Below are 26,927 nucleotides of genomic sequence, written 5' to 3'. Positions count from 1 at the left end.
AATTCAGATTCATTCCTAAAATCAATTCTTGTACATGCATAAAAGAAGAAGTGTTTAAGCTTGATTGCACAAATTAATTTCTATATATCTACCTGAAACCAATCCGGGAGAGAGGCAATACAGAAAGAGAGTCCCTTAGACAATACAGAAATCTGGTCATTGGTAAGTTTCTTGGAAGAAATATTTACCACTAAATGTGTTTAAGTCCTCTTTCTCAATGCCATCTTGGGTATTGGTTGATTCATCTTGGAATGTGTAGGTTTTCCTGTATCTGTGGTAGTTGCGGCCTTGTCTTGGATCTTTCGATGTGTGAACACAGGCAGTCCCCGGGTTACGTACAAGATAGGGTCCGGAGGTTTGTTCTTAAGTTGAATTTGTATGTAAGTCGAAACTAAATATTTTATCATTGTAGATCCAGACAAAAAAATTTTTGGCCCCAGTGACAATTGGAGTTTAAACATTTTTTGCTGTAATGGAACCAAGGATTATCAATAAAGCTGCATTACAGACACTTTACAGCTGATTGCCATCTGGGACTATAGTAAAGCATTCAGAAAGCTTCACCAGAGGTCAGAGGGGTCCTTCTGTAACTATGGGTTGTCGGGTGTCCTTAAGTAGGGGACCGCCTGTATATATATATAGCAGTGAAGAAGATTGAATAAATGATCTTCTGATCACATGTTCACATGGTTTTTATAACCACAAATAAAAAAAAATCCATAAAACACTAGCTTTCCATATAATCTAATAAAGTATAAAAAAAAAAAAAATCCCCACATATTTGGTATCATTGTGTAACAAACGGTACAATAAAACTGCAGCATTATTGGACCTGCATGGTGAAGAAAAAAAGCAAAACAAAAGACACTTGCCAAACAACATGATTTTTCATTTATTACCTTCACAAAAAATGTTTTAGAAAGTCATCAAAAAAAGGAATATAGTCCACAGTAAAACCACTGAGAAAATCAAATTGTCACGCAAAAAAATAAGCTGTTACATAGCGTCAACTGATCTTGTGCCTTTGAAAACATTATGATGCTAAAGCAAATGATATTTTCTCTAATTTAGCTATTTTCTCTAATGTAAATTAAGTATTCCTATAAGCATATTGACCCATAGAATAAATATAATCTATTATTTTCATGGTACGGTAAATGGAGAAAAAAATAAGCTAAAAATTCTAAACAAGTATTAATAATTTTATTGTCCTCCACGCAGAAAATCTCATCAATAATCTATAGACACTTTAAAATAGTTTCTGAATAGAACATCAGATCCTTGCAAAATAAGCCCTCCAATGTCCACATTGTTTAACCCCATAGCGCAATAAGACGTACCCTTACGTCTTACTGCGCATGGGGGAGTATGAAGAGGGCTCACGGGCTGAGCCCTCTTCATACTCACCGGGCATTTGCTTCATAATGAAGCAAATGCCCGTCGCTAACACCCGCGATCGGTGCTTGCACCGATCGCGGGTGTTAACCCTTTGATCGCCGCCGGCAAAGCGTGGGCGCCGCCATCTTGGCTCCGATCGTCACTCCCCGTGACGTCACCGGGGAGCGGCGATCCGTTGCCATGACAGCCTGGGATCACACAAAGATCCGAGGCTGTCATGATCGAGGCTATCTATTACAATGTGCGATCTGCACATTGTAATAGATGGTATGCAAAATCCCCATATACTGCCATACTGTCAGACAACCTAGGGTTAAAGTACCCTAGGGAGTCTGAGAAATAGCAAAAAAAATAAATAAAAAAAAGTTAAAAAAAAAATTATATTAAAAAACCATAAAAATTCAAATCACCCCCCTTTCCCTAGAACTGATATAAATATAAATAAACCGTAAAAATCATAAACACATTAGGTATCGCCGCGTCCGAAAATGCCCGATCTATCAAAATATAATAACCGGTTTTCACTGCGTTTAACCTCGTAGCGGAAAATAGCGCCCGAAGTCGCAAATGGCATTTTTTTGCCATTTTGAAAAATAGAAAAAATTCTATAAAAAGTGATCAAAAGGTCGCACAGTCCTAAAAATAGAAGCATTGAAAACGTCATCAGAAGTCACAAAAAATGACACCACTCACAGCTCCATACACCAAAGTATGAAAAAGTTATTAGCGCAAGAACACGGCAAAATGAAGAATTTTTTTTCTGTACAGGAGGTTTTAATTTTTGTAAATGTATGAAAACATTATAAAACCTATCCAAATTTGGTATCCTCGTGATCGTATTGACCCAATGAATGAAATAGACCTGTCATTTGGGGCGCACAGTGAAAGCTGTAAAAACCAAGCCCACAAGAAATGGCGCAAATGTGTTTTTTCATCATTTTCACTGCATTTAGAATTTTTTTCCCGCTTCCCAGTACACGGCATGGAATATTTAATACCATCACTACGAAGTGCAATTTGTTACGCAGAAAATAAGCCATCACACAGCTCTGTACACGGAAAAATAAAAAAGTTATAGATTTTTGAAGTTGGGGAGTGAAAAATAAAAACGCAAAAACGAAAAAGGGCCTGGTCCTTAAGGGGTTAAAAAAAAAGTATGTAGCCTAAGCAAACAGGCACTGCAGGTTTGCTCTCATTCCGTTATATGCACTGTTGTGTGCCCATATAGCAGTTTACCAACACATATGGGGTATTGCTATACTCAGGAATTGGTTATCAAACTTTGTATAGCTTTTCATCATTTTATTGTTAATGTTTAATTTTTTGGTCGAATTGAATGTAATTTGTGTAATAAAATTGTATTTAATTACACCTCAATTCTTTTTTAACCCCTGTGAAATGCCTAAAAAGTTAACAATTTTCCTTGAAGTTCATGTACATATGTTACAGGTTAAAGTTCATATAATTGACACATTAATGGGGTTTTAGTGTTATTAATACCTCCCAAAGTCACTCGAAGAGTAAAAAGTTTGGGTGATTTTCCTGAAAATGTGCAAAATTGCACATGAAGTTATAAGCCTCATACTATTCTAGAAAAATAAGAGGAGACAAAGAATTGTGCCAACATGAAGCAGAAATGTGATAAATGATTGCTATGATGTTATTTGGAAATTTTTTTTGTAATTTTATTCATATTTCCATTTTTTTGGAAATGCAAGACATGTCACCCAAATATTTCAACTAAATACAGTACAGTTTATTGTATTACGAGAAAACAATCTCAATCTTCTGGATATGTCAAAACGTCCCAAATGTATAACCACTTATAATGAAACATGTTAAATTCTAAAAATAAGCCCTGGGCACGAAGGTGAAAACTAGCTTTGTGGTCAAGGGGTTAACAACATGATGAAAGGAAGAAAAGTAATCTAATATTGGTATATTATAAAGTTTTTTATTATCTGCACTATTGAATGCTTCAATTTCAATATTTTATATTAAGGGCACTTGACAAACACTGGCACCACGCTGTATGCCATTCAACTCGATTGCATGCATACATTTTAGAACTGGTATTTGTTAGCAGTGTAAAATTTCAATAATTGTTGTGGGCTTTCTTTTTCAGTGTTACACTACAAAGGGGCTGGAATTGACTCGTGTTACTGTTGTTAACTCTCAGCTTCAGGTGGTATATGACACTTTTGTAAGACCAAACAACAAGATTGTGGACTACAACACCAGGTGATTGTGATATGTGAAATGATCTGTAACAGTTCCATATGCCTTTTAATTTTTAAACGGAAGCTGTGGAAGTTGAGTAAACACAAGTTTAAAGCAGTAAAAAAAAAATAAATTTAAAAAGTTACAATCACCCCCTTTCCTTTGAACTGATATAAAAATAAATAGTAAAAATCATAAACATGTTAGCCACATTTAGCCACGTCTTAAAATGTTCGATCTATCAAATTATAATAACCGTTATTCCCAGCCATTTTACAACATTTAAGTGATGAAAAGGTCATACAGTCCCCAAAGTGGTAGCAATGAAAACATAAACTCATGCTCCAAAAAGTGACACCTCACGCATGCACCCATACACTGAAGTATGAAAAGTTATTTGTGCCAGAAGATTGCATGATAAAGATATTTTTTTTTGTTCAAAAGGTCTTAACTTTTAAAATTTTGTATTAAAACACAATATTTAATTTAATATACCCCCGATCGTACCAACCCAAAAAAAAAAGATAGGCGTCATTTGGAGTGACAGTGAACGTCCTACAAAATCAAACCCAAAAGATAATGGAGCAAATGCCTTTTTTTACACCAATTTCACTGCATTTCAGAGTTTTTTACCCAGTACACGGCATGGTTTATCGCCCAGCATCACAGCTGGTAAGAGTCGTTGGCAACCCTCTCTGTGCAGCCGAAGCACCACATTGTGGGACACATCTATCCCCTGCTGGATCCAGCACTACCACTGTGCCACCAACAAATTCTGACCCTACAGGAACTTCATACCACTGAGTGTGCAATGACGGACACCGATTTAGGACATAGCCCGCTGTCAAAAAGATCCCTGTTCAAGATGCCTGCCATGTCAGGGTCCCAGAGCCCAGGACCATCCCCAGCTCACTCACTTACACGTCTGAATACATCTTTATACTCCAAGACTTCTGCCACTCACCGAGTTCCTGTTACTTCATCTCACTGCAACACCACCTATAGCATTAACCCTTAAAGGTCTGCCTCTGCCTGAAGACCTCAAGGGAGCGTGGCATCAGTAACTCCAGCAAGTCCAAAGTTACAAAGTCACTCGAAGATGGTGGATTCCATATTGTCCGTGCTTTCTCCTTTCAAGTCTCCTCATCGCTCCAAGAAATGCAGGCCATGATGAATTCTCAATCTTCTCACAACTAATGGCACATCTTGACTATCTGTAAAATAGAAGTCATAGAAATAACATCCGAGTGAGGGGTTTATCAGAAGCACCCAACTGACCTGACTTCAAATTTAATAGGTATATTTAATACCTTCCTGGGGTGCCAAGATGACTCAGTCATTGAGTTTGACTGTGCCCACAGAGCCCCTGCTTTCACCGTCTCACCCAACTGAGCGGTAACCCACTAATGATTGTCGGTTTCTTTTGTTATTTGATGCTAAAACTGGTGAATTGTTAGGGAAGGGGGGTAGCCTCCCAAGCTATGACCCACATAACAGCCCCCCTATCTTCAATGGGACTCTATTTAAACATGAAGCCAGGCTTAAAAAAGGAGGGAGCTAAATTGTCTAAGCTTTTTTCTGCTTTAAAGAGAACCCGTCATGCAAAATAACCCCCTAAACTAAATATATGTTCATAAACTGCCATTAGAGAGTGTTGCCTCTATCCCTTCATTGTCCCTCTACATGCGTGTAAACTTAAGCAATGAGCTCCTAAAGCTCTATGCAAATGACCTGTAAAATGTCCAATGAGTCTTTAGCATATTCAAGCTGTCCAGCTTATTCATGAGTGGGAGGCACAGCCACTCCCCCAGTGCTTGACTGACAGCTGCTCCATGTGCTTGCTGGTGGCCACGCCTCCTGCAGCCTCTGTGTGCATGTGTGTGTGTAGCCATGTTATAGCAGAACATGTCAGGTACTTGTGTAGCTCATGTCTGTGTCACACATGTATGGGAGGATGCAGCATGGCAGCTGATGCAGCACACAGACTAGCAATGCTTTACTATACATTACACACAGACATGAGCAGGGGGGGGAGGGGAGGGGTAACCGCAGTGACATCACTGCCTCTGACCATGTGACCAGCCTCATTTACATAATAACGAATAGATGATTTTATAATGATTAATAAATGAAATAACTAGATAAAGGCTTTGATGGAATCCATGTGACCTGCTCTAACAGGTAGTAGTGACAGGACTAGTGACACAGACCTGATGACAGGTGTACTTTAAGTTCCTTGTAGACCAAGCATAAGCACATACTGCAGCTGGCTACCCTCATGGAATTCAAGGGGTTAGATAGAAGATGAGTTCTATACTGGAAACTAAGTGGCACAGGCTCTGTCATCTGTGTGCACACTCCTTCTATGAGTGGAGCAGCAAATCCCGTATGCTTCTACCCAGAGCCCTCAGAGACAAACTAAAACATCCACCTATGGTCAAAACTGCACATGGAGCGCAGATTCACCAAACAGAATAAAATGCAGATGGCATTACCTCATACTTTGCTCCCTGTATAATTCCCTGTCCCCCTCACACTCATTCCCAGCTCCAGTCCCATTCTGGTCTTTAGCTGACTACTTCCATAATACTGCTCTCCAGACAGTCCAGACATTGCTCAGTTTTAGAAGGTATTACATGACAATTTGTTACTCTGTCTCCTCAAAGTGTTCAACTACACGTCTGACACAGTACTGTTGTCATCGCCATTTCTCTGTGCCCTCATCATGGTCATTCCCAAAAAGGTAAAGATCCATAACTGGGCCCCAGCTGCAAACCGATATCCCTCATAAATATTTATGCAAAGATGTATGCCAAGCTAATCACGAACCATCTGGCTTGCCTTATGGGTTCCCTAGTCCACCCGGATCAAGTAAGGTATAAACTTCTCTAAAGAAGTTAAACCCTCTAGAGAACCCTCTAGTAAACCCTCTAGAGAAGCAAGAGACAATACTTTGAAAACTTTCTCCTTCAAATAAATATAACACCCCCACTTTGCTCCTCTCCACTCGATGCAGAAAAGGCTTTTGACCAAGCGGACTGGAGATTCCCTGTGGCAGCCCTAGCACAAATGGCCTATAGGCACTCCATGCTCACGCGCATCAAAGCCCTATGACCATCCAAGCCCAGATTAGGATAAATGGATCATTGTTTTCCTCCACCATTAATAATGGGACCAGGCAGGAATGCTCTTTATCTCCCCTCCTCTATGCCCTAGTAATTCAACATCCTCTTATTGCAATCCGTGCAAACCCAGCCATCACTCCTCCTCTGTCACACGCCTAGTTGTGTTTCTGCCCCACATAATGGAAATGCTCTTACCCTTCACGCACTTCAGCAATTATAAGGTCTATGTAACTAAATCAGTGGCATTCATCATTGGACTACAGTCCTCCCTGACATGATCGCTCCAAGCCCAATTCCACTTTACTTGGCAGCACGTGGCCATTACCTACCTGGGAATCAAGATCCCTGCCGACCTCTCCTCAACCTTCTTGATCAACTATGGCAAGTTTCTGCAGGTGTTACAGACAGGGTCGCCAAAGGTATTACTTGTGTAGGACGAACATATTGCTTTCAGAGGATTATCCTCCCTAGGTTACTGTACCTATTCCACACAATTTGCTTGACACTCACTAAACCCTTTTTCACAAGCCTACCAAGTACCTTGAACTGATTTCTTTTGGTCCTCTTCGCCTCCTAGAATACTGAAAACTACTCTGATACGCAGGAAACTCCAAGGCGGCCTGAGACACTGATTGGAAAGGCTATTAATATGTGTAGCAAATATAGCAAACTCTAGATATATATGTTTAGAGGAAGCGGAGGGTCCAAGTCCTCTACAATCCTACCGACTGTTCAACTGCAACTGTTTACTTTAATCACTAACAGTCCACTGTTTGGACGACAGTCTCATATTTAAGACATTATTGCAAACTTCTTTGATTACGCCCCTTGACGAACTGTTACCTAATCAATCGCTCTCTGCATCTCTACACACTCCCGATGGGAATATATACAATTGACCCACTTTTACTTATCTTCTAAAATAAGGTTACAACTTCAGAGAAACCACCCCTTTTGAAAAGATATGTATTGCTTCCTCTCCCACACCTAGACCAATCTCTGCAATCTATGCCTTACATTACTGTGTACATTCATATTGGAAGATGGGTGTATTTTTTTATCCATCCAAGAGGGGCCATCATTCAGCCCATATATACCATATCCAAGCATTAAAACTTAGCTTTTGTTATTGTACTTAAAAAAAGTATAATAAAGTGAAGTTTAAATGTTAAAATCACAGTATGGCCACTAATTTTTCGCCAACATCCTGATTTTTTTTTTACATTTGAGAATAAACTACAGAAAAATATTGACTCATTGACCAATATTTTCAAGATCAAAAAACATAATAAATATTTATGTGATAGACATGATTTCAAAATAGGTCAAATATACCCTATCAAAAATGTTCTGAGCCCTTCCAACTCCACTAAAAATCTGTATACAGATATTTCAGAATCAGATTGCTCAGGAACAGACGAATCAGTAGGGACCAAATCATACATCAAACAGACCCTGAAAAACTTCAGAAATCGCAAATCCTCACAATCTAAAAGATCAACGCAAATCATGCATCAAATATGGCCCTACAACCATTAACATCCCCTGGTCAATCCACATCAGTATCTACTTCCTCCTACTTACCAGTAAGGTCCTCTGTAGAACCACAAAGAATGAATATGGGAAATACTCTAAGTGCCATGCCCTCCACACAGACTTCTATGCTGTCACACCCCCACTCCTTCCCAAATTTCATCACAAACACCTTTTTTTAGGCACACCCCTGCTTACTACTGGAGTACAACTAAGGGTTTGGGAAAAGTGGGGTTACAATCCACTCCACTCCAAATACTGATCAAATTCAAGTTGAAAGTAGGGTTAGTAACCTTTCTTCTTCACCAATGGATTTAAATACCCTGAGACTCTTAGAAAAGGGTCTGTCCTTCTCTCCGACCCAAATGTGACAAATTCCTTTGGATTAAGGATGTCAATTTATTCCCCTGCAAATTACCTCTGCACAAACATCACAAAGACCAGGATACTGCGAATAAAAAGGCCGCACAAAGGGAGACCGTAGCCCTGGAGGCCTTAATAGCTCTACCAAATGAGAATGCAGTGGGGACCACAACCTGTTAAACCACCATTGACCAAACCATGTTCTAAAATGTGTCACCTTCTCTAAATATTTCAATCTGGATACCTTTGTCCAACTTGTCACCCAAGATGTTGAATCTCTTAATCCCTTGGATAAGAAAAATGTACATTCAAACTTAGAGTAACCATCATTTCTAAAAACTTTTGATATGTTGTAGGGCAGGTAATTTTAAGCCCATTTACAATTGGATTAGTTAACTGAATCTTGCTCCTTCCTCTTGTATTCTGCAGACTTCCAGTCATGTGCTGACAGAACCCCTAACTAATGTTGTAACCAAACACCTACATTCTTATCTCTCCCTCAGCTTTCCCTACACTTGTATTTAAACAAATAATCCACAAAGACACAAACTGCAGATCGATCACACTCTACCCTCCCCCATTCCCTCACACTCCACAGCAGGAAATTTCATGAGAGACTCTCCAAGTCTTCAAGTTTTAATTAGATGTTTAGATACATATATAGGAGATAGCAGTTTCCCGGCTTGCATCACAGACAGAAGTGCGTCCACTTGTCACGTCTGGAAAGTCCCTGTCCTCCGTCAAAATCCACTTGCTTTTATAACATTTAATAAACAAAGGCATTATCATATTAGATACTGCCACATCATCATTTTGTAACATATATGAACATAAAATGAATGAAGGCATTATTCCTATTAGATACTGTCACATCATCATTTTCGAACATTTGAATCAATGACCACGCACTGTTATATGCAGAATACTTGTTATTGTCTTGTGCGGCGCGTGATCCACACTTTTAACACAACGTGATCACATCATGGATGAGACAAAGGACAAGGTTTTACTCCATTTTGTATATTCCTTATTAGAAACTTAATAGGCCACATTTTCACATTCAAATTGATGTCGTTATCATTCACACCAGGGCCGATTCTAGCATATTTGCTGCCTGAGGCGAATATTAAAATGCTGCCTCCGCCACCCCCCTGGCTCCGTGTTAAGTAAATGCTGAAAACTTTACTAACAATTAACAACCCTACAGACAGCTCCCTGACACTGTGTGACTGACTACAGGATCTGGGAGTCATTAGTGGAATCTAGTACCTTATAGATGACAATCTCTTCCATCAGGAGGACTTTATTCCGGGTTCTCCAATCCATGACGTATCAAAGGTGAATTCACGGGCAGATATCTTCAGCTCCGTGCAGCATCTCCACCCGGCGTCCCTAAAAATACCACAGTCACTTACAGTATAAAGTCTCCTGGAAAACAACACTGCGCTCCTAAATAATATATACCCCTCACAACACAACTGACCGCACGCTACCCCACATATAACACATCCCTTCATTATATAGGGATAAAATCTATATACATATAATATACTGTATCCCATGTACAGCCCCTGCAGCTAAGTAATATACTGTACCCGATATACAGCCCCCCCCCAGCATAGTAATATACTGTATCCCATATACATCCCCCCAGCTTAGTAATATACTGTATCCCATATACATCCCCCCAGCTTAGTGATATAGTGATATATAATATATACAGCACCCCCCAGTATAAAATGATTCTGGTCCCATATAATATATACTGAATCCCCCCCAGTATAAAATAATTATAGCCCCAAATAATATCTATAGCATCCCCCCAGTATAAAATAATTATAGCCCCAAATAATATATATATAGCATCCCCCCCCAGTATAAAATAATTATAGCCCCAAATAATAGATCTATAGCATCCCCCCCCCAGTATAAAATAATCATAGCCCCAAATAATATATATATAGCATCCCCCCCAGTATAAAATAATTATAGCCCCAAATAATATATATAGCATCCCCCCCAGTATAAAATAATTATAGCCCCAAATAATATCTATAGCATCCCCCCAGTATAAAATAATTATAGCCCCAAATAATATATATAGCATCCCCCCAGTATAAAATAATTATAGCCCCAAATAATATCTATAGCATCCCCCCAGTATAAAATAATTATAGCCCCAAATAATATCTATAGCATCCCCCCCCAGTATAAAATAATTATAGCCCCAAATAATATCTATAGCATCCCCCCCCAGTATAAAATAATTATAGCCCCAAACAATATCTATAGCATCCCCCCCAGTATAAAATAATTATAGCCCCAAATAATATCTATAGCATCCCCCCCCAGTATAAAATAATTATAGCCCCAAATAATATCTATAGCATCCCCCCCAGTATAAAATAATTATAGCTCCAAATCCCCAAATAAAATATACAGAACCCCCCCGCCCCTAGTATAAAATAATGCTGGCCCCATATAATATCTATAGCATCCCCCTAGTATTAAACAATCATAGCCCCAAATAATATATATATAGCATTCCCCCCAGTATAAAATAATTACGGTATAGCCCCAAATAATATAAATATATATTGCATCCCCCCCAGTAAAAAAGAAATAATTATAGCCCCAAATAAAATAGCATTCCATGATCCCCCCCCCCCCCAGTTTAAAATAATTCTGGCCCCATATGATATATATAGCCCCCCCCCCCCCCCCCGCAGTATTAATTATTAGCCACAATTAATTAAATACATGAAAAATAATAAAAATCATACTCACCTGCAGGCAGCTGCTCCCTCGGCGCGGCTCCGGTGTTCACGCGACTCTCCTGTGAGACGCGGCTCCGCACAGTGACACAGGCGCCGCGCCATGACGTCATGGCGCCTGTGTCACTGCTTAGAACGGAGCGACGCAGCTGCCGCCGTCTTTTAAACGCCGCCGGCGACTTTGCCGGCGGCGTTGAAGGGGTTAATAGCCGCGGTCGGTGCTTGCGGTTATTAGCGGTGGGGGTTTTGTGCAATATGCAAAAACCCCCACCTTTGTATGAAGAGGACTCAGCCCGTGAGCCCTCTTCATACATCCCTTATACCTCTGCGCCGTAGAGCTACGGCGCAGAGCGTTAAGGGGTTAAAGAGTTTTTTTGTGTTCGTGTTCCCTTCTTGGCACAAGTAGAGGGTATTCTTTTAATATGTCCTGGATCTACTTTTGCTGTGTTAATGTTAATAAGGACTAGATATACTAGGAAAGATCCTCTTCCTGTGAGAACACTATTATTTTTACAGGTTATCACAGACTTTTCTGACGATACAATATTATGTTTGAAACCTTCAGTTAAGGGCAATGTACAATTGTATGAAGATAAAGGGCCTGTCCAAGGTTACTAAAATTCCAAAGCAACAGGTCCAGGACTAGCTCTAGACCACGGCATCACAGTAAATAAACCAAATCCGCAGGGTGCCAAGTAATTTATAAAACTTAACCTTTAAGCACGGCGTCGGCGCCAGAATGCTGTGCATGTGCTGAAAAACAGCCGCTTGGCCACACCCCCAGCTCTCAATCACAGGCCAGGGAGCTGTCATGGCGTGGGAGGAGTCTGCGATCGGAGGTGTGCGGGGACACTCCTTCACACTCCGATAACATAGGAGTCTGCGACCGGAGGTTCACGGGGACTCCGATAACACAGTAAGCATCGTCCCCTCTGTGCCTACCCTTCGGTCAATTAAGGGTGTCTCTTTTTAAAGAATGGCAGAGGGGAAGAGCAATGCCTCCTAGTATAAGAGAGGCCAATTTTATCAATCGGGGCTTCTGGTTCGCAGCCTGGTTGTACCAAGGTAAATTAACCTTATAGTTAGGTTGCAACATACGAGGCATCTTGTAATAGTCCTAATTAGATCCGGTTTTTGGTAGGTGTGGGATAAAGTAAGGTGACAGCTCCTTATGATGAAGGGAGGTTTAGTATACACATCTTAAGGCTGCTTAAGGAAAGTGATTTAAAGAGGAAGGTTAATAAGAAAAAACAGGGGGTAGTAGAATAAAGAAACAGGTTGGGGAGACCTGTCCCGGTCAACTCATTATGCTCAAGTGAATTAGAAGGGGATATTCAGAGAAAACAGGCATACCTTAAGGTTTCATTAAGCCCCTTTGGGACCACTGTATCTAAAGAGAAGATCCATCTTGCTTCCTTCCGCAGGATGGACCTATCCCAATTGCCTCCCCTTAGAGGTATAGGGACAGCCTCAATGCCATGAAAGCTGATCTTTTTGGCAAAGCCATTGTGAACCAAGTTAATGTGGCGAACCAAAGGTGTATCCCTATTGTGAGTGATGTCACCCTTAGTTGGTAGATAGTTTTGCCAATGTGCTCAATTTTACACTCACAGTTCACCCTGTAGATTACTCCTTCCGTTGAACAATTTATGAATTGTCTGCTCTTATAGGTGTTACCTGTCACTGTCGAGGTAAAAGATTTACATCTTTTTATGTACGGGCAGGCAACACATCCACTGCAGCAAAAACTATCGTTGATGTCCATTTTATCAAGCCACGTGTATTCTTGCTCTCTAGTAAAGTGGCTGCGGACTAATCTCTCTTTTAGGGAGCGATCCTTTCTGTATGTTACTGCTGGGCATGTACTGATCACATCTCTTATATCGGGATCCATCAGAAGGATATCCCAATGTTTCTCCAACACTTTTTGTGCACCAACTGCCCCATTGTCAAAAGTAGTGATTTGTCTAATGATCTTGTCCTCCTTCGGTTTTTCCTGTTTCTTAAGGAGGTCACTGCGATTTCTATGTAGGGCATCTTGAAAGGCAGATCTTAATATCCTATCCGGGTAACCCTTTTCCTGAAATTTCAGAGTAGGGGAGTAGGTTGACGACTCTCCCACTTGAGAAGTGAGTTTGTGGAGGTAGCCTTCCGGTAAACCTCAGTTGTAAGACTACCTCCCAAATCTCGAGTAATCAGTACATCCAAAAAGGATAGGCTCGTCATGGAGCTCTCATGCGTAAACCGTAGCCCTATTGGGTTGAAGTTCAACTGTTGCACAAATGTTGTAAACTCTGATGCGGAGCCCCTCCAAATCACCAGAACATAATCAATGTACCTATACCAGGCATCCACCTTCATCGTATCCAATCTGTTGTCTTCATTGAATACTAAGGTTTCATCCCACCAGCCCAGGAGCAAGTTGACACGGGTTGGCGCACAAGGCCAACCCATGGACGTGCCCCTTAGCTGGTGATAGAACCTCTCATTAAATAAAAAGAAGTTCTTAGTTAGTCAGAATTCAAGGGCTTTCAGGATAAATTATGTCATTCTTGTTCTAGAAGGAAGGAAGTGCGCTACTGCCCTCCAACCCATGTTGTGGGGTATTGAAGATTATAAAGCTTTCAACATCCACACTCCCAATAAGACGTTCCTTATCCAGAGTTAATCCTTCCAATTTAGTAAGGAGGTCCAGTGTGTCTCTTGTGTATGAGGGAAGCGCTACAACAAAATCCCTTGAGGCCTTATTTCCAGGTTCTGCATGATGTTATCTACTCCTGAGACTATGGGGCGTCCCTTAAGTGGGGACAGCCCCTTATGTACCTTTGGGAGTTGAATTCAAATTCGTCAATTATACCATCCATTTTCGCTGCTGGAGTAGGGCATCTAGTTTTTCCAAATGTTTTTTTGTAGGGTTTTCATAGAGTATTTCATATGAATCCCTATCATTCAATAGGTCTAGGCACATCTTTTTATATTGGACAGTCCTAAGCAGGACTATGTTACCCCCTTTATCTGATTGCTTGATAGTTATTGTTTTATCATTCTGTAGAGAATTCATGACCTCAAATTCATCTTTGGTGCAATTGAACTGTAGAAAGTTTTTTCCATCTGCTTGAGGTCATCGGGGAAACGTCCATCGCTGGTGGGCGGTGGATACTCTTGAGTTTACAGTTAGTGAAGGGGCCTTTACCACTTTTACGGGGATTGTTATTACTTGCAAGCCTGTTCAACAGTCTGATGTCAGGGATGATGTCTTCGGGTACACCTAGTTCGGAACTCATCTTACGATCCTATTTCATTATAGACTTGTGCCAAATAGGTTAAGATATTTGACCATATTGAAAAGATTGAAGTCTGAACTGGGTACAAACAAAAGTCCCTTAGATAATACCTTAAGTTAATGTTCTGTTAACACCAACGGGGTTAGATTAATTATCTGTGTGTCCATTTGTTTCTGTGCCGAAGTTTTTTCCCCCGGTCAAGGTAGTTCGTTTGGTCCCTTCTGATGAGTGCTCTAGGTCCCTCGTTCCCTTAATTGGTAGGGGTAATCTAAAAAATCACGACCTCTGCACGAAACGCGTAGGAAAGAGATGTAATATATGCAGCATAGCTTGAGAGCGTAATAGCCACTGTAGGGGCAGACTTGGGACCGCCCTTGTAAGGGCTGGGAGCAATGCAAGGGAGCCAGGGATTCAGTTATAATAGGGACAACTAGGTCACAAATGGATCCAACATTCCCCATTCCCGCATTCCCTGGATGAAGACTGGTGAGACCTAACCTTTTTTCATATTTCTACCCCTTATGCTTGGACTTTGTCTAAGTTTGGCTTACGCTTGCTCTCATTATATGCTTTTGTCTTATATGGATTTATGCTGACCACAGGACACATTGTTGTCCGGTTTGGTGATCTTTCTCACTAGGCTTTGTCACAATTGTGTGTTTTTTTACTGCAGCCACAGTTTGTCTTGTGGTTTTTTATATATATTTATTAAAGGTTAAGTTTTATAAATTACTTGGCACCCTGCTGATTTGGCACTGTACAATTGGTTGCCAATTGCCGTTTTTTACTCAATGGCACATAAGGATAATTTGCTAGCTGTTCACAACGTTTTAATTGTACTTTAGAATCAATGGTTATATTCAAATTGTCCTTGTTCATTAAATACAAAAGCCTAAATGGGTTGCTGGTGGATTCCGGTGCTTCTCTCCACCATTTTCCTTGTTCAAACGATACATCAGCAACCAAATATCTTTTATTTTCAAAACAGGTGAAATTATCCTGGGTTCGATTAGTAGGACCTCCTTTCCAACCCCATCCTAGAGTGGTGATGTTAGTCTTTTCCAAAAAGGCACCAGGCGTCCAAATAGCCGGCTTTAAGGATTCCAATATCCTCATTAAAGGACTCATTCAATCAGTAATGGGCCTCTTATTTAAAATCTGTAGGGCCACACTAAGGTGATCCCTCCATTGTCCATATGGACTGGTTTAGCTTCTTTATGGTGCTTTTAAGCAATCCATTCTTCCTTTCCACTAACCCCGCTGCTTGAGGATAGTAAGGCATATGATATACCCAGTGGATGTTGTTGTCCTGTGCATACTTTTTGACCTGTTCTCCAGAAAAATGTCACATTGGGGGTCATTTACGAAGGGCCCGATTCACGTTTTCCCGGCGTGTTACCCAAATATTTCCGATTTGCGCCGATTTTCCCTGAATTTCCCCGGGATTTTGGCGCACGCGATCGGATTGTGGCGCATCGGCGCTGGCATGCACACAACGGAAATCAGGGGGCGTGGCCGAACGAAAACCCGCCAGATTCAGAAAAACCGCCGCATAAAAAAAAAAAAAAAGTGTCGCGAAGTGCCGGTGAACTTGAGCGCGTTCCGATGCTCTTCAGCGCAGCAGCGCCACCTGGTGGACGTCGGAGCAACTGCCTTAATAAATCCCGTCCGGACCCGAATCCAGCGCAGAGAAAGCGCCGCTGGATCGCGAATAGACCGGGTAAGTAAATCTGCCCCATTGTCTGATAGCATTTGCAATGGGACTTCATCATACTGGGTAACCGTTTCCAAAGTGTTCAAAATTTTCCTACCGGTGAAGGTCCTTGAACTTAGGCTTCATTGATCTCCTACCCTTTCTCTCTCAAGACCGTCAATTGTTCCTTAACCACCTCCTCACTCTCTCCCTGAATCATGATGTCAAAAATATAATGGAGTAACTTCATACTGGGGAGTAGAGGAAACTGATCCAAATGCTCTGCCACAATCCTGTGACAGATGGTTGGACTATGTAGCCAACCTTGAGGTAATCTTTTAAAAGTATAGTGTCACCCCATCCAAGTGAAAGCAAACTGATCCTGTGCAGTTTGTTCAATTGGAATGGTGAAGAAAGCATTGGGCAAATCTATGACAGCATACCACTTACCAGAGTGACTCTGAATGGCTTCTACTATTGTAATGGTATCAGAGACCGCAACTGTTAATGGTGGAGTATGTTTGTTGAGTTCCCTGTAATCTACTTTCTTTCTCCATGAACCATCACTCTTTTTGACAGGCCACACTGGGTTATTCCATGCAGTAGTAGTGGGTCTAATTACTCCCACCTGTACAAGGGATTTTATGGTTTCACTTATCTGTATATGTCCTCCAGGAATTCTACTTACTTTTGCCGGAGCAATATGTACTGGGGGCATTTTTACTTTTCCCACTAAAACTAGATATGCCTGAATTTCTGTTTTTCTAACCCCCAAAAGCAAATTTTCCTTCTTTCAACTGTAGTGTCATCCCTTTAAGAATATAAATGCCAATAATATATTTTGGTATCGGGACCACCAAAATGGGGTAGTTTCTAATGGGCAAGTTACCTATTTTAAGGGCAACTTTGGTTTGTACTCCTGTAATCACCTTACCACCTAATCCTTCTATTTGTACTTTAGATTTGTTGGGATTTCCACATAATAAAGTATCCTCCGCCCCCGTATCAATCAAAGTAGGGACTCTTTCAACACTACCCCCCTTCCAATGGATGCTAAGATTAACATAGGGACGATCATCCTTTCTTTTTTTTATAAACACAGGGGTTTGGCTGGCTACTCATGCTGCTTCATTATCTGAACCTATATCGATTAGTGAAGTTTTTTTCATTTTCTTGTGTTACCTTGGTTGTAACCGCGGCCACCAGTTCCTTCCAAGGATACACAGCTTTATAATCTGGCCCAGATGTTTACTTTGGCTTAGGAATGTCCTTCTTAGTTTTCTCCCCTCTTTCTTCTTTTAGGAGCTCTCCTGTGCTAGCCGCCTTTACTGATAATACTTTTTGTTTATACATTCTCCAAAATTCCCCAGTTTCCTTCCCATCGATATGTTCCTTTTACAACCCAGCTTTCAGCAGAGCTTGGAACATATCTTTCCTCGAGACCCTACTAGAATCGTCTATTTTTTTCCCTCCAATCTGAGTTATAAGCAGGGGCGGACTAGGAATTTAAAGTGGCCCGGTAAAAAAATGTAAAAGTGACCCCCATTCTGTGGGCAGCATCAAAACAAGTAGGCGTGGCCATGTGATGGGGGTGGAGTTCCTAAACTCCACATGAACTGTTAGATGGTCTAAAACAACATGTACAGCCCAGCGAAAGAGACTCATACTGCACAACTTAATACTGACTTATATATACAAATACAAAAACGACTACAAAACAAGAATATAACTACTATGATACTGCCCCCAATGTACAAGAATATAACTACTATAATACTGGCCCCTATGTACAAGAATATAACTACTATAATTCTGCCCCCTATGTTCTAGAATGTAACTACTATAATACGGCCCCTGTGTACAAGAATATAACTACTATAATACTGCCCCCTATGTACTAGAATATAACTACTAGAATACTGGTCCCTATGTACAAGAATATAACTACTATAATTCTGCCCCCTGTGTACTAGAATGTAACTACTATAATACTGCCCCTATGTACAAGTATATAGCTACTAGAATACTGCCCCCCATGTACAAGAATATAACTACTAGAATACTACCCCCTATGTGCAAGAATATAACTACTAGAATATTGTCCCCTATGTACAAGAATATAACTACTATAATACTGCCCCCAATGTACAAGAATATAACTACTATAACACTGCCCCCAATGCACAAGAATATAACTACTATAACACTGCCCCCAACGCACAAGAATATAACTACTATAACACTGTCGCAATGTACAAGAATATAACTACTATAATACTGTCCCTTATGTACAAGAATATAACTACTATAATCCTGCCTCCTAGAGGTGAGGTTGTGTGATAGTTGAGCTCCTGACCCCTTCTGATGTCTGGACATAGCCTAGGGCGGGGCCACCCTCGGTGGGGAAGCTCCCCAAGCAAGGTCCAGGCTCCAAGGCCTAATCTGGCAGATAACACCCAGCCAGCTCAAGCAAGGGATGTTAATCCCAAAGTTTCTGTTAAAGGAACAAATGTCAGCAATGCAAGTTTAAGTAGGAAAGTTTGTGTGGACAATGAAAAGGTAACAAGCATGAAGCTGGAAAAACAACCTACCAGTGAAAATGTTGGATCATCATCAGAGCAAAAGTGCCTGAAAGTCCAATGGCGAGTAACATGCAGAGTATGCAGCAGCCTCCATCCCAGGCCTCAGATGGACAATCCACCTCCACCCTGGGCAGGCAGAGGAGGACTTCCTTGGAGAGACAGACTATCCAGGAGAACCTGCAGCATATAATAATAGATCAGGGGCATATACTGAGGAAGGACAATCAGAATCTAATCGAACTCGTGAGGGATATAGTTCCATGAGAAAATTTTGTAAACATAAGGGTGGACAACAGAACAAGAGAAGCTACAACAACTACAATATTGAGAAATGTCATGCTCAGAAATCCGCCACTATGGATTCCTCTGGTGGATACTCCTTACATTCCTCTTCATTAATACCGCAGAATACTGCTCTGTCTGTCCCTACCATGGGTGGAGTTATTCCCCACACGTTAACAGACATGCCTGTCCCCTCACCCAACATAATGAACCAATTGTCAACAATACAGGATGGAGTGGCACAAAATGCCCTGAACACAGTCCCAAACATGCAACTCAGAGACTGGGGCTTCAACGGCAAGTAAAAGATACTCAAATGAGTTTTGAGGAGTTAAAAATAAAAAATGAGGACAAACTTGTGATAAATCTCTCGTCATATGTTCTGATTGAGAATGAATTGAGACTCCTAAGAAAAGGGCTTAAATTCACTCCAACCCCGGCTTTTGACAGGTTCTTATGGGTGAAGGATATAAACTTATTTGCCAGTTGTCACTACACAAGCAACATCTTAAGGATCGTACGGAACTAGAAATGACTAACCAGAGAGATAATCAAGTATTTCAGATATTATTGGACCTGGAACAAGAAAATATTGCCCACTCCACTATTAACCCTCCACTTACTTCATTAAAACCCAGATCAAAAAATATGCCTACGTTTTGACAATATCCTTTAATAAACCCTTTTGTTCACATGGTTACAAAAGAAATCAAGAAGATAAAACCAAGGATGGTGAAGGTAGCATCCAACCTTGAACAATATGAAAAACAGGCACTTGAAAAACCGGAAAAAGCAAAGAACCTAGTTCTGAAACCATCAGATAAAGGAGGCATATTGTTCTTCTAGACAGTGTATATCTATGGCAAAACGCCTATTAGACGATAAAGACACCTATATCGTACTACCAAGAGATCCTACAGAACAGTTCCTAGTGGAACTAAGAGATCCTGGACAATGTCCTGAGGGACTACCTTATATCGAAGGATGAATATAACTATATATTCAATAGAAAACCCACTCTGTCAACCTTTTATGCCCAATCCCAGGAAGACCAATTGTCTCTGGGACAGATAACCTAACACAGGGTATTAGCGAGTATGTGGACCGCATTTTAAGACCATTAATCACCTCATTACCCTCATATATCAGGGACACGACGGACCTCATTACTAAACTACAGAACATTCACGTTCCCACATGGACTTTTCTGGCAAGCTTAGATGTCAAAGGACTTTATTCCAACATTAAACATGATTTGGGTCTTTTTTGGCCATAAAAAGCTTCCTTGATACCAAGGATATACAATTTAAGCATCATAATCAATTCACTTTGACCATACTTGATTTTTTGTTAAAACACAATTATTTTCTGTTTGGCAGTACCTTCTACCGTCAGGTTAAAGGTACCGCCATGGGCACCATCTGCACACCCACTTATGTTAATCTTTTTCTTGGGTGGTGGGAAGCAACACACACGTTATTTGTGACACACTTACTTTATTTACAGACCACATACTTTACTGTGGCAGATATATTGACTTTGTCCTCATCCTCTGGCAGGGGGGTGAGGACAACTAAGACCAATTTGTCGATTACCTAAATCACAACACTATAGGTATGAAATTCACTCCTGAGTTTTACCCTTCCACGATGAATTTTCTGGATCTTACTGTTTATATTGATTCTAAAGGGGAGATGGGCTCTACCATCTTCTGAAAAACCATTGCCTCTAACAGCTTACTAATTTGGGAAAGCTGGCACCTGAGAACACTTAAACAAGGTATCCCAGTTGGCCAATATCTTAGAGCCAGAAAAAATTGCTCGGACAAGAGTAAATTTGATGAAGAATGTCAAATACTCTTTAACCATTTAAAAAAAGAGGATACCCAAAAAAAAGTCCTGAAGCGTGCAAAAATGACAGAGAAACTCTCATTAACAATGGGGCTAATAAAAATGTGAATAAAAAGGTAGTGCGTTGTATTGGAACCTTTGACGCCTATGCCGAGGACATTAAGAAGATTATGCATAGATTTTGGCCACTACTTCAAGCAGATACGGACCTCATTGAAGTATTAGGGAATGTACCTTCTATAACCTATAATCGGCTGGGTAAAAACATCAGAGATAGGCTGGTACACTGTCATTTTGATATGGGAGCCGCTACGATTGATTGGTTGATGACACCGATTATGAGGTCCTACCCATGTGGCAACTGTAGCTTCTGTGGATATATGCCAAAAATGAAACAATTCGAGACAAATAGAAAACTTTTTACGATTTGTAAATTCCTGAATTGTAGAAGTACTTGCGTTATATACATAGCCCAGTGTGAATGCCTGGAGATTTATGTTGGTAAAACAATCCAAGAACCAAGAAGATTTTTTGTTAAAACACAATTATTTTCTGTTTGGCAGTACCTTCTACCATCAGGTGAAAGGTACAGCCATGGGCACCATCTGCGCATCGACTTATGCTAATCTTTTTCTTGGGTGGTGGGAAGCAACACACATTATTTATGACACACCTACATTATTTACAGACCACATACTTTACTGGGCCAGATATATTATACCAAAAACCTTATATGGGGTGAAACTGGATAAGGGGCCACTACCAGTCACCACCAACTTACAACAGCACCACCTACTCCGTGTATAAACTACACTGTAAACAAACACATGCACATGATTATAAAATAATGCTTTATTAATTACTTAATGTACACTCAAATATATGGTTTCTCCCCAAATGGGGACATAAATAGAAGGCAGACACGAAGAGACAACGAACAGATAAAAAGACAATGCACAAGGATCAGGTGTAAATACATGTACAAATGGTTATCCCTAGCACTACAAGGCAACTGTGTTTTGGTATGCACTGTGAAGATTACACACCAGCCTACATGGGCAGCAGCAGAAAGACCCACAATAGGGTACATAATAAATAAGAGGAAACCCAAATAAGAGATGACATAAACCTCATTAACCAACAATGGTGAAACAGAGATAACCTGTCAATAATACAGACCGTGAACGTGTGCACAACCCCTGGGGCAGATATATTGACAAATGGAAAACTTTTTACGATTCGTAAATTCCTGAATTGTAGAAGTACTTGCGTTATTTACATAGCCCCGTGTGAATGCCCGAAGATTTAAGTTGGTAAAACAATCCAAGAACTAAGACGACGTATATCCTCTCATCTTAGCTTGGTCCATACGGATAAAGACACATCACTAACAAGGCATGTTAAATTATATCATGATGGCAGAATGGATCTGAAATTTTGGGCTATTGACCAAATAAAACCAGGTCCCCCGAAAAGGAAATATTGATTGAAGACTTTTGCAGCTAAAAGCTCGCTGGATAGAAGGATTGGAAAGTCTTAGCCCAAAAGGTTTTAACGAGGGTTTCACCTATGCTTCCTTTCTTTAAACCAACAATAACCGTACAACCTAACTGTAATGAAAATATGATAATACTCAAACTCAATATACGTAGGTCACAGTGTTCAAAGATAGTCATATACTTAATTCCTCTACCCAATCTTTATGTCCCAAGAATTGAATCACACACTGAATCTCCATTTCCCTTTACGGCTGTATTTTAATGGGTTCTTATGGTTGTAACTTCTTCTCAAAAACATAATAACAGTTAATTTTATTATATATCTAGGACTTAAAGGAAACCTACCACTTGTAGTGGCAGGTTTCCGATGGAGCTTATTTTGGTGCCGGAGCTTATTTTAGTTAGTGTTTTAAACCGCGGTATCGCGGTTTAAAACACTTTTTAAACATTATAGCCGGCACAGGCAGGTACGTGCTCGGCGCTTACCGTGCACGCGGCTCTCATTCACTTCCTATGTAGCCACGTGCACGGTAAGCGCCGAGCGCGTACCTGCCTGCGCCGGCTATAACGTTTAAAAAGTGTTTTAAACCGCGATACCGCGGTTTAAAACACTAACTAAAATAAGCTCCGGCACCAGCTCACCCTGAGCTGGTGCCCGGTATTTCCATCGGAAACCTGCCACTACAAGTGGTAGGTTTCCTTTAAACATGTTAACACTACATGACTAAACACTGTTTATTGCTGCCTTGATGCTGACAGGTAGTGAATCATCATATTGATTACTTACCTTTTGGCATAAATGATCATCCTATCTCCTATATTTGAATTCGTCTTAACATAATGCCACATTTCCTTTCTTGACATACAAATGTGGAGAGTATAATATGTCCTTAATATAACCCAACTACACAGAAAAGAGGCAGACTAGGGAATCTAATTTGAATAAATGGTGTGAAGAACTAGGTTGGTTAGGTATGTGGCAACTTCGATACCCAGTGAAGAGAACATACTCATGTTACTCCAAGACACATGGGAGCTTTTCTAGAATTGACATGGCGTTGGGAAATGATAGGATGCAGCAACAGTTCACAAGGCTTTTCAGACCATTCCCCTGTGAATTTTCAAATCCGTGCTGAGAGGAAAAATTAACAGCATAGAAAATAAACAGCTTCTGGTTGAATAAGATCGGGTGCCGCAGAAGAATAGAACAAGAATTAAAATAAATGTTTAGGGGCATCAAGGTTATATGGGGAAGGTAAACCAATGGGGTAAGGGGAAAAACGCCTTGAAAGGAAAATATATTAAAGAAGTATTTGGAGATTAAATCAAAATTTTGTCAAAGGAAGGGAAAGTCTGAAGAGAGAAATAGAAAGAACGGAAACTGATTATCTAGTTAAAGCTACAGAGAAGAGCATAGAAATATGGGGAAAAGCAATTGAGTAGTATGAAAACCATTTTGAGCAAAAAATCGAAAGCTCATCTCTAGTCTGTAAGAGTAAGTGGAGGGAGAAAAACCCAGTAGACTTTTGGCAAGATTAATAAAGGAGAAGAGTACAAGCCAAATGATTGCAGTCATTAGAAATAAACAGGGGAGACTGATAAATAAGGAAGGTGACATCCTGAAAATCTTTCAGGAGTATTTTAAGGACATATACTCCTCAGAATGGGAGGGATCCAAAGAGGAGATTGGGTTATTTTTGGAAGGGGTGGAGTTAAGGGTATTAAAAGAAGATGGCAGAAGGTTACTGGAAGCTCCTTTATCACTACAGGAGATTAAAGAGGTTATTAGGGACCTTCCAAAGGACAAAGCACCTGGACCTGACAGATTGCCAGGGGAGGTTTATTATAGATATGAGGAGATGTTGGGGAATGAGCTAGGTGTATATGAACAGTCACTTAGTAGGGGAGAGTTAACTATGTTGATGTACGAGGCGGATATCATATTAATCCCTAAACCGGGTAAAGATAGAGACCTATTTCACTCTTGAATGTGGATGTAAAGATCCTGGCACAAGTCCTCGCTAGAAGATTAGCAAAAGTTATAAGGGAGGTTGTGAGTGAAGATCAGTGTGGTTTTATGGAGGGTAAAATATCTTTGTAACTTGAGAAGGCTGTATGCATGTATGGATGCGCCAAAGTTGGAGCAGGACAGATACTCTCCCTCGGTGCAACCAAGGCATTTGATTGGGTAGAATGGGAATTTTTGTGGTTGGTGATGAAGAAAATGGGGTTTGGGGAGATTTTTATTGGGTAAAGCTTTTATATACATCCAGGCGCCTCAGTTTGCATCGGCGGACAGAGGTCACCCCTGTTTCTCCTATCATAGAGGTAGTGGCAGTAATGATCCGTAAAGAGACAGGGATTAGGGGGATTACATTTGGAGAAGTAGAAATGAAGACGTCCCTATATGCGCATGATGTGGTAATCTTCCTTGGCAATCCACCAGTCGCCTTCAATAGGGTTAGAAATATTTTTCAAAATTTTGGGAAAGTTTTTAGGGATAAAAATTAATTGGTCAAAATTGGTGCTAATGCTCCTGGGTGAAGAGGCGATAGAAAGCGATCTGCCAGTGGAAATTATGGATGGACAGAAATTGTTTATTACCTTGATAAAAATGGTGCTCCTGCCACAAGCACTGTCTTTATTTAAGAACTCGCCATTGAAAATTTTTGGTGTAATGGATAAAATATGCGTTTATTTATTTATTTATTTATTTTTTTTGGGGGGGGTGCAAATCAGCAAAAGGTACCTGAAATGTCCAAGAAGTAAAGGAGGTGTGGCCCTCCCTGATTGGAGGCTTTATTTCCTGGCTTCGCAGGTAGCGGCAATTTTGAAGGATATTCCAGACGAACTAGCAAAGGGTTTTTTGAGCCAATTTGACTTCCAGGACAGAGGGCTAAAAATGATCGAGAGTATGGAGACAGGCCCCACGTCGGACTCAAGAAAGGTTAGGGTTTTCGATACAGCAATAAATAGTTGTTCGAGAGTTAAGAAAATACTGGGTAATAATGAGTGGATGGAATTTACCCCAATTTGGGACAATTTGTTAATAAAAGGGGAAAGATTAAGGGGTTTTAAGAGCTTAGTAGGTAAGGGAATAAGGTATATGTCCCAAATATTTGAGGAAAGTACCCTGAGAACTTTCGAAGCCCTTAAAAATGAGTTTGGGTTAGGGGAGAATGATTTGTTTAGATATATAAGATTAAGAATGTCAGATATCTATAATTTACTAATACAGGCTAATACACAGATGTAATTTAATTGTATACAGAGATGGGAAGTGGATTTAGGAACACGTATAGATGGAGAAGAGATATGGGATTCTATTTTAGGGAATGTTACAGAGGTATCTTATAATGGGTCATATAGAATTTCACAATTTCACAGTTTTTTTTATTCCTAATAGACTTCATAGAACACCAAAGTGGTTGCATAATGTGGGATATAGGGAAGATGATAAATGATAAGTGTGTGGAAGAAGATGCAGATTGGGTACACCTCTTCTGGAGATGTCCAAAGCTTCACAGATATTGGGTTGGGGTTTTTAAAATTTGAGTAAGATTTTTTTATATTGAGCCACAGTATGGGTGGGAATATTGGGTTTATACTAGGAAACTTAGGGTACCTTAGAAGGAAAAGGAAAAGAAGATCTTCTGCTCAAATGCTCTTCCAGGCTAGAAAAATACTACTGAATGTTTGGATAATGGAAACTGTGCCAACAGTTAGTATGTGGGAAAAAGGTGTGAAAAGGATGCTGGACTTGGAAATGGGATGGGCTATGACGAAGGGACAAATGGAGACATATTGAAGCAGATTTACTTACCAGTCCCTGCGCGATATCCGAGGTGCGTTCCCCAACGAGAATGCACAGCTGCCGCGATTCACTAAAATCCTGCTCCCGATATCCTGCATCTCTCACTTCCCTGATCAGGTCCGCCGGAGTTCACCTTCTTCTTCCCGGCGTATGTAAGTGTTTGGCTTGCAACACAATTTAAATGTTAAATCCTGCGGTTTGTCTGAATCAGTCGGAAAGTCCAACAGCCCGCCCCCCGATTTGTGTCGCATGAAGGCCGGCGCGATTGGGACACAATCCCCTTTTAAATCCCTGTCCCAGTGGTGCAATCCCCGAAAAGTCAGAAAACCCAACCGATTACCGTATTTTTTGCCCTATAGGGCGCACCGGACTATAAGGCGCATTAGTCCGATGCGCCTTATATATGTAATAATTACATATATAAGGCGCATCGGACTATAAGGCCCGGGGGCCGGGGGCGTGGCGGAGGTCCGGGGGCGTGGCGGAGACCCGACGTGACGCCGAGACGCG

At 40.6% G+C, this 26,927-nt stretch overlaps 1 protein-coding gene across 5 annotated transcripts in view; it reads left to right on the top strand.

Annotated features, from left to right (window-relative positions):
• The window catches only part of REXO1 (RNA exonuclease 1 homolog), a 559,659-nt gene that overhangs the window by 465,260 nt on the left and 67,472 nt on the right, over nt 1–26,927 (top strand). For all 5 annotated transcript variants that reach the window (XM_072113796.1, XM_072113777.1, XM_072113787.1 and 2 more), the window contains one exon: nt 3,524–3,639. In XM_072113796.1, coding sequence (XP_071969897.1) covers nt 3,524–3,639 — 116 coding nt within the window. The remainder of the gene's footprint in view (nt 1–3,523; nt 3,640–26,927) is intronic.

The sequence above is a fragment of the Engystomops pustulosus genome, chromosome 1 (assembly GCF_040894005.1).
Source record: "Engystomops pustulosus chromosome 1, aEngPut4.maternal, whole genome shotgun sequence".
Taxonomy (NCBI): domain Eukaryota; kingdom Metazoa; phylum Chordata; class Amphibia; order Anura; family Leptodactylidae; genus Engystomops; species Engystomops pustulosus.
The sequence above is the reverse complement of the archived record's forward strand: the minus strand, read 5'-3'. Positions and strand labels throughout refer to the sequence as shown.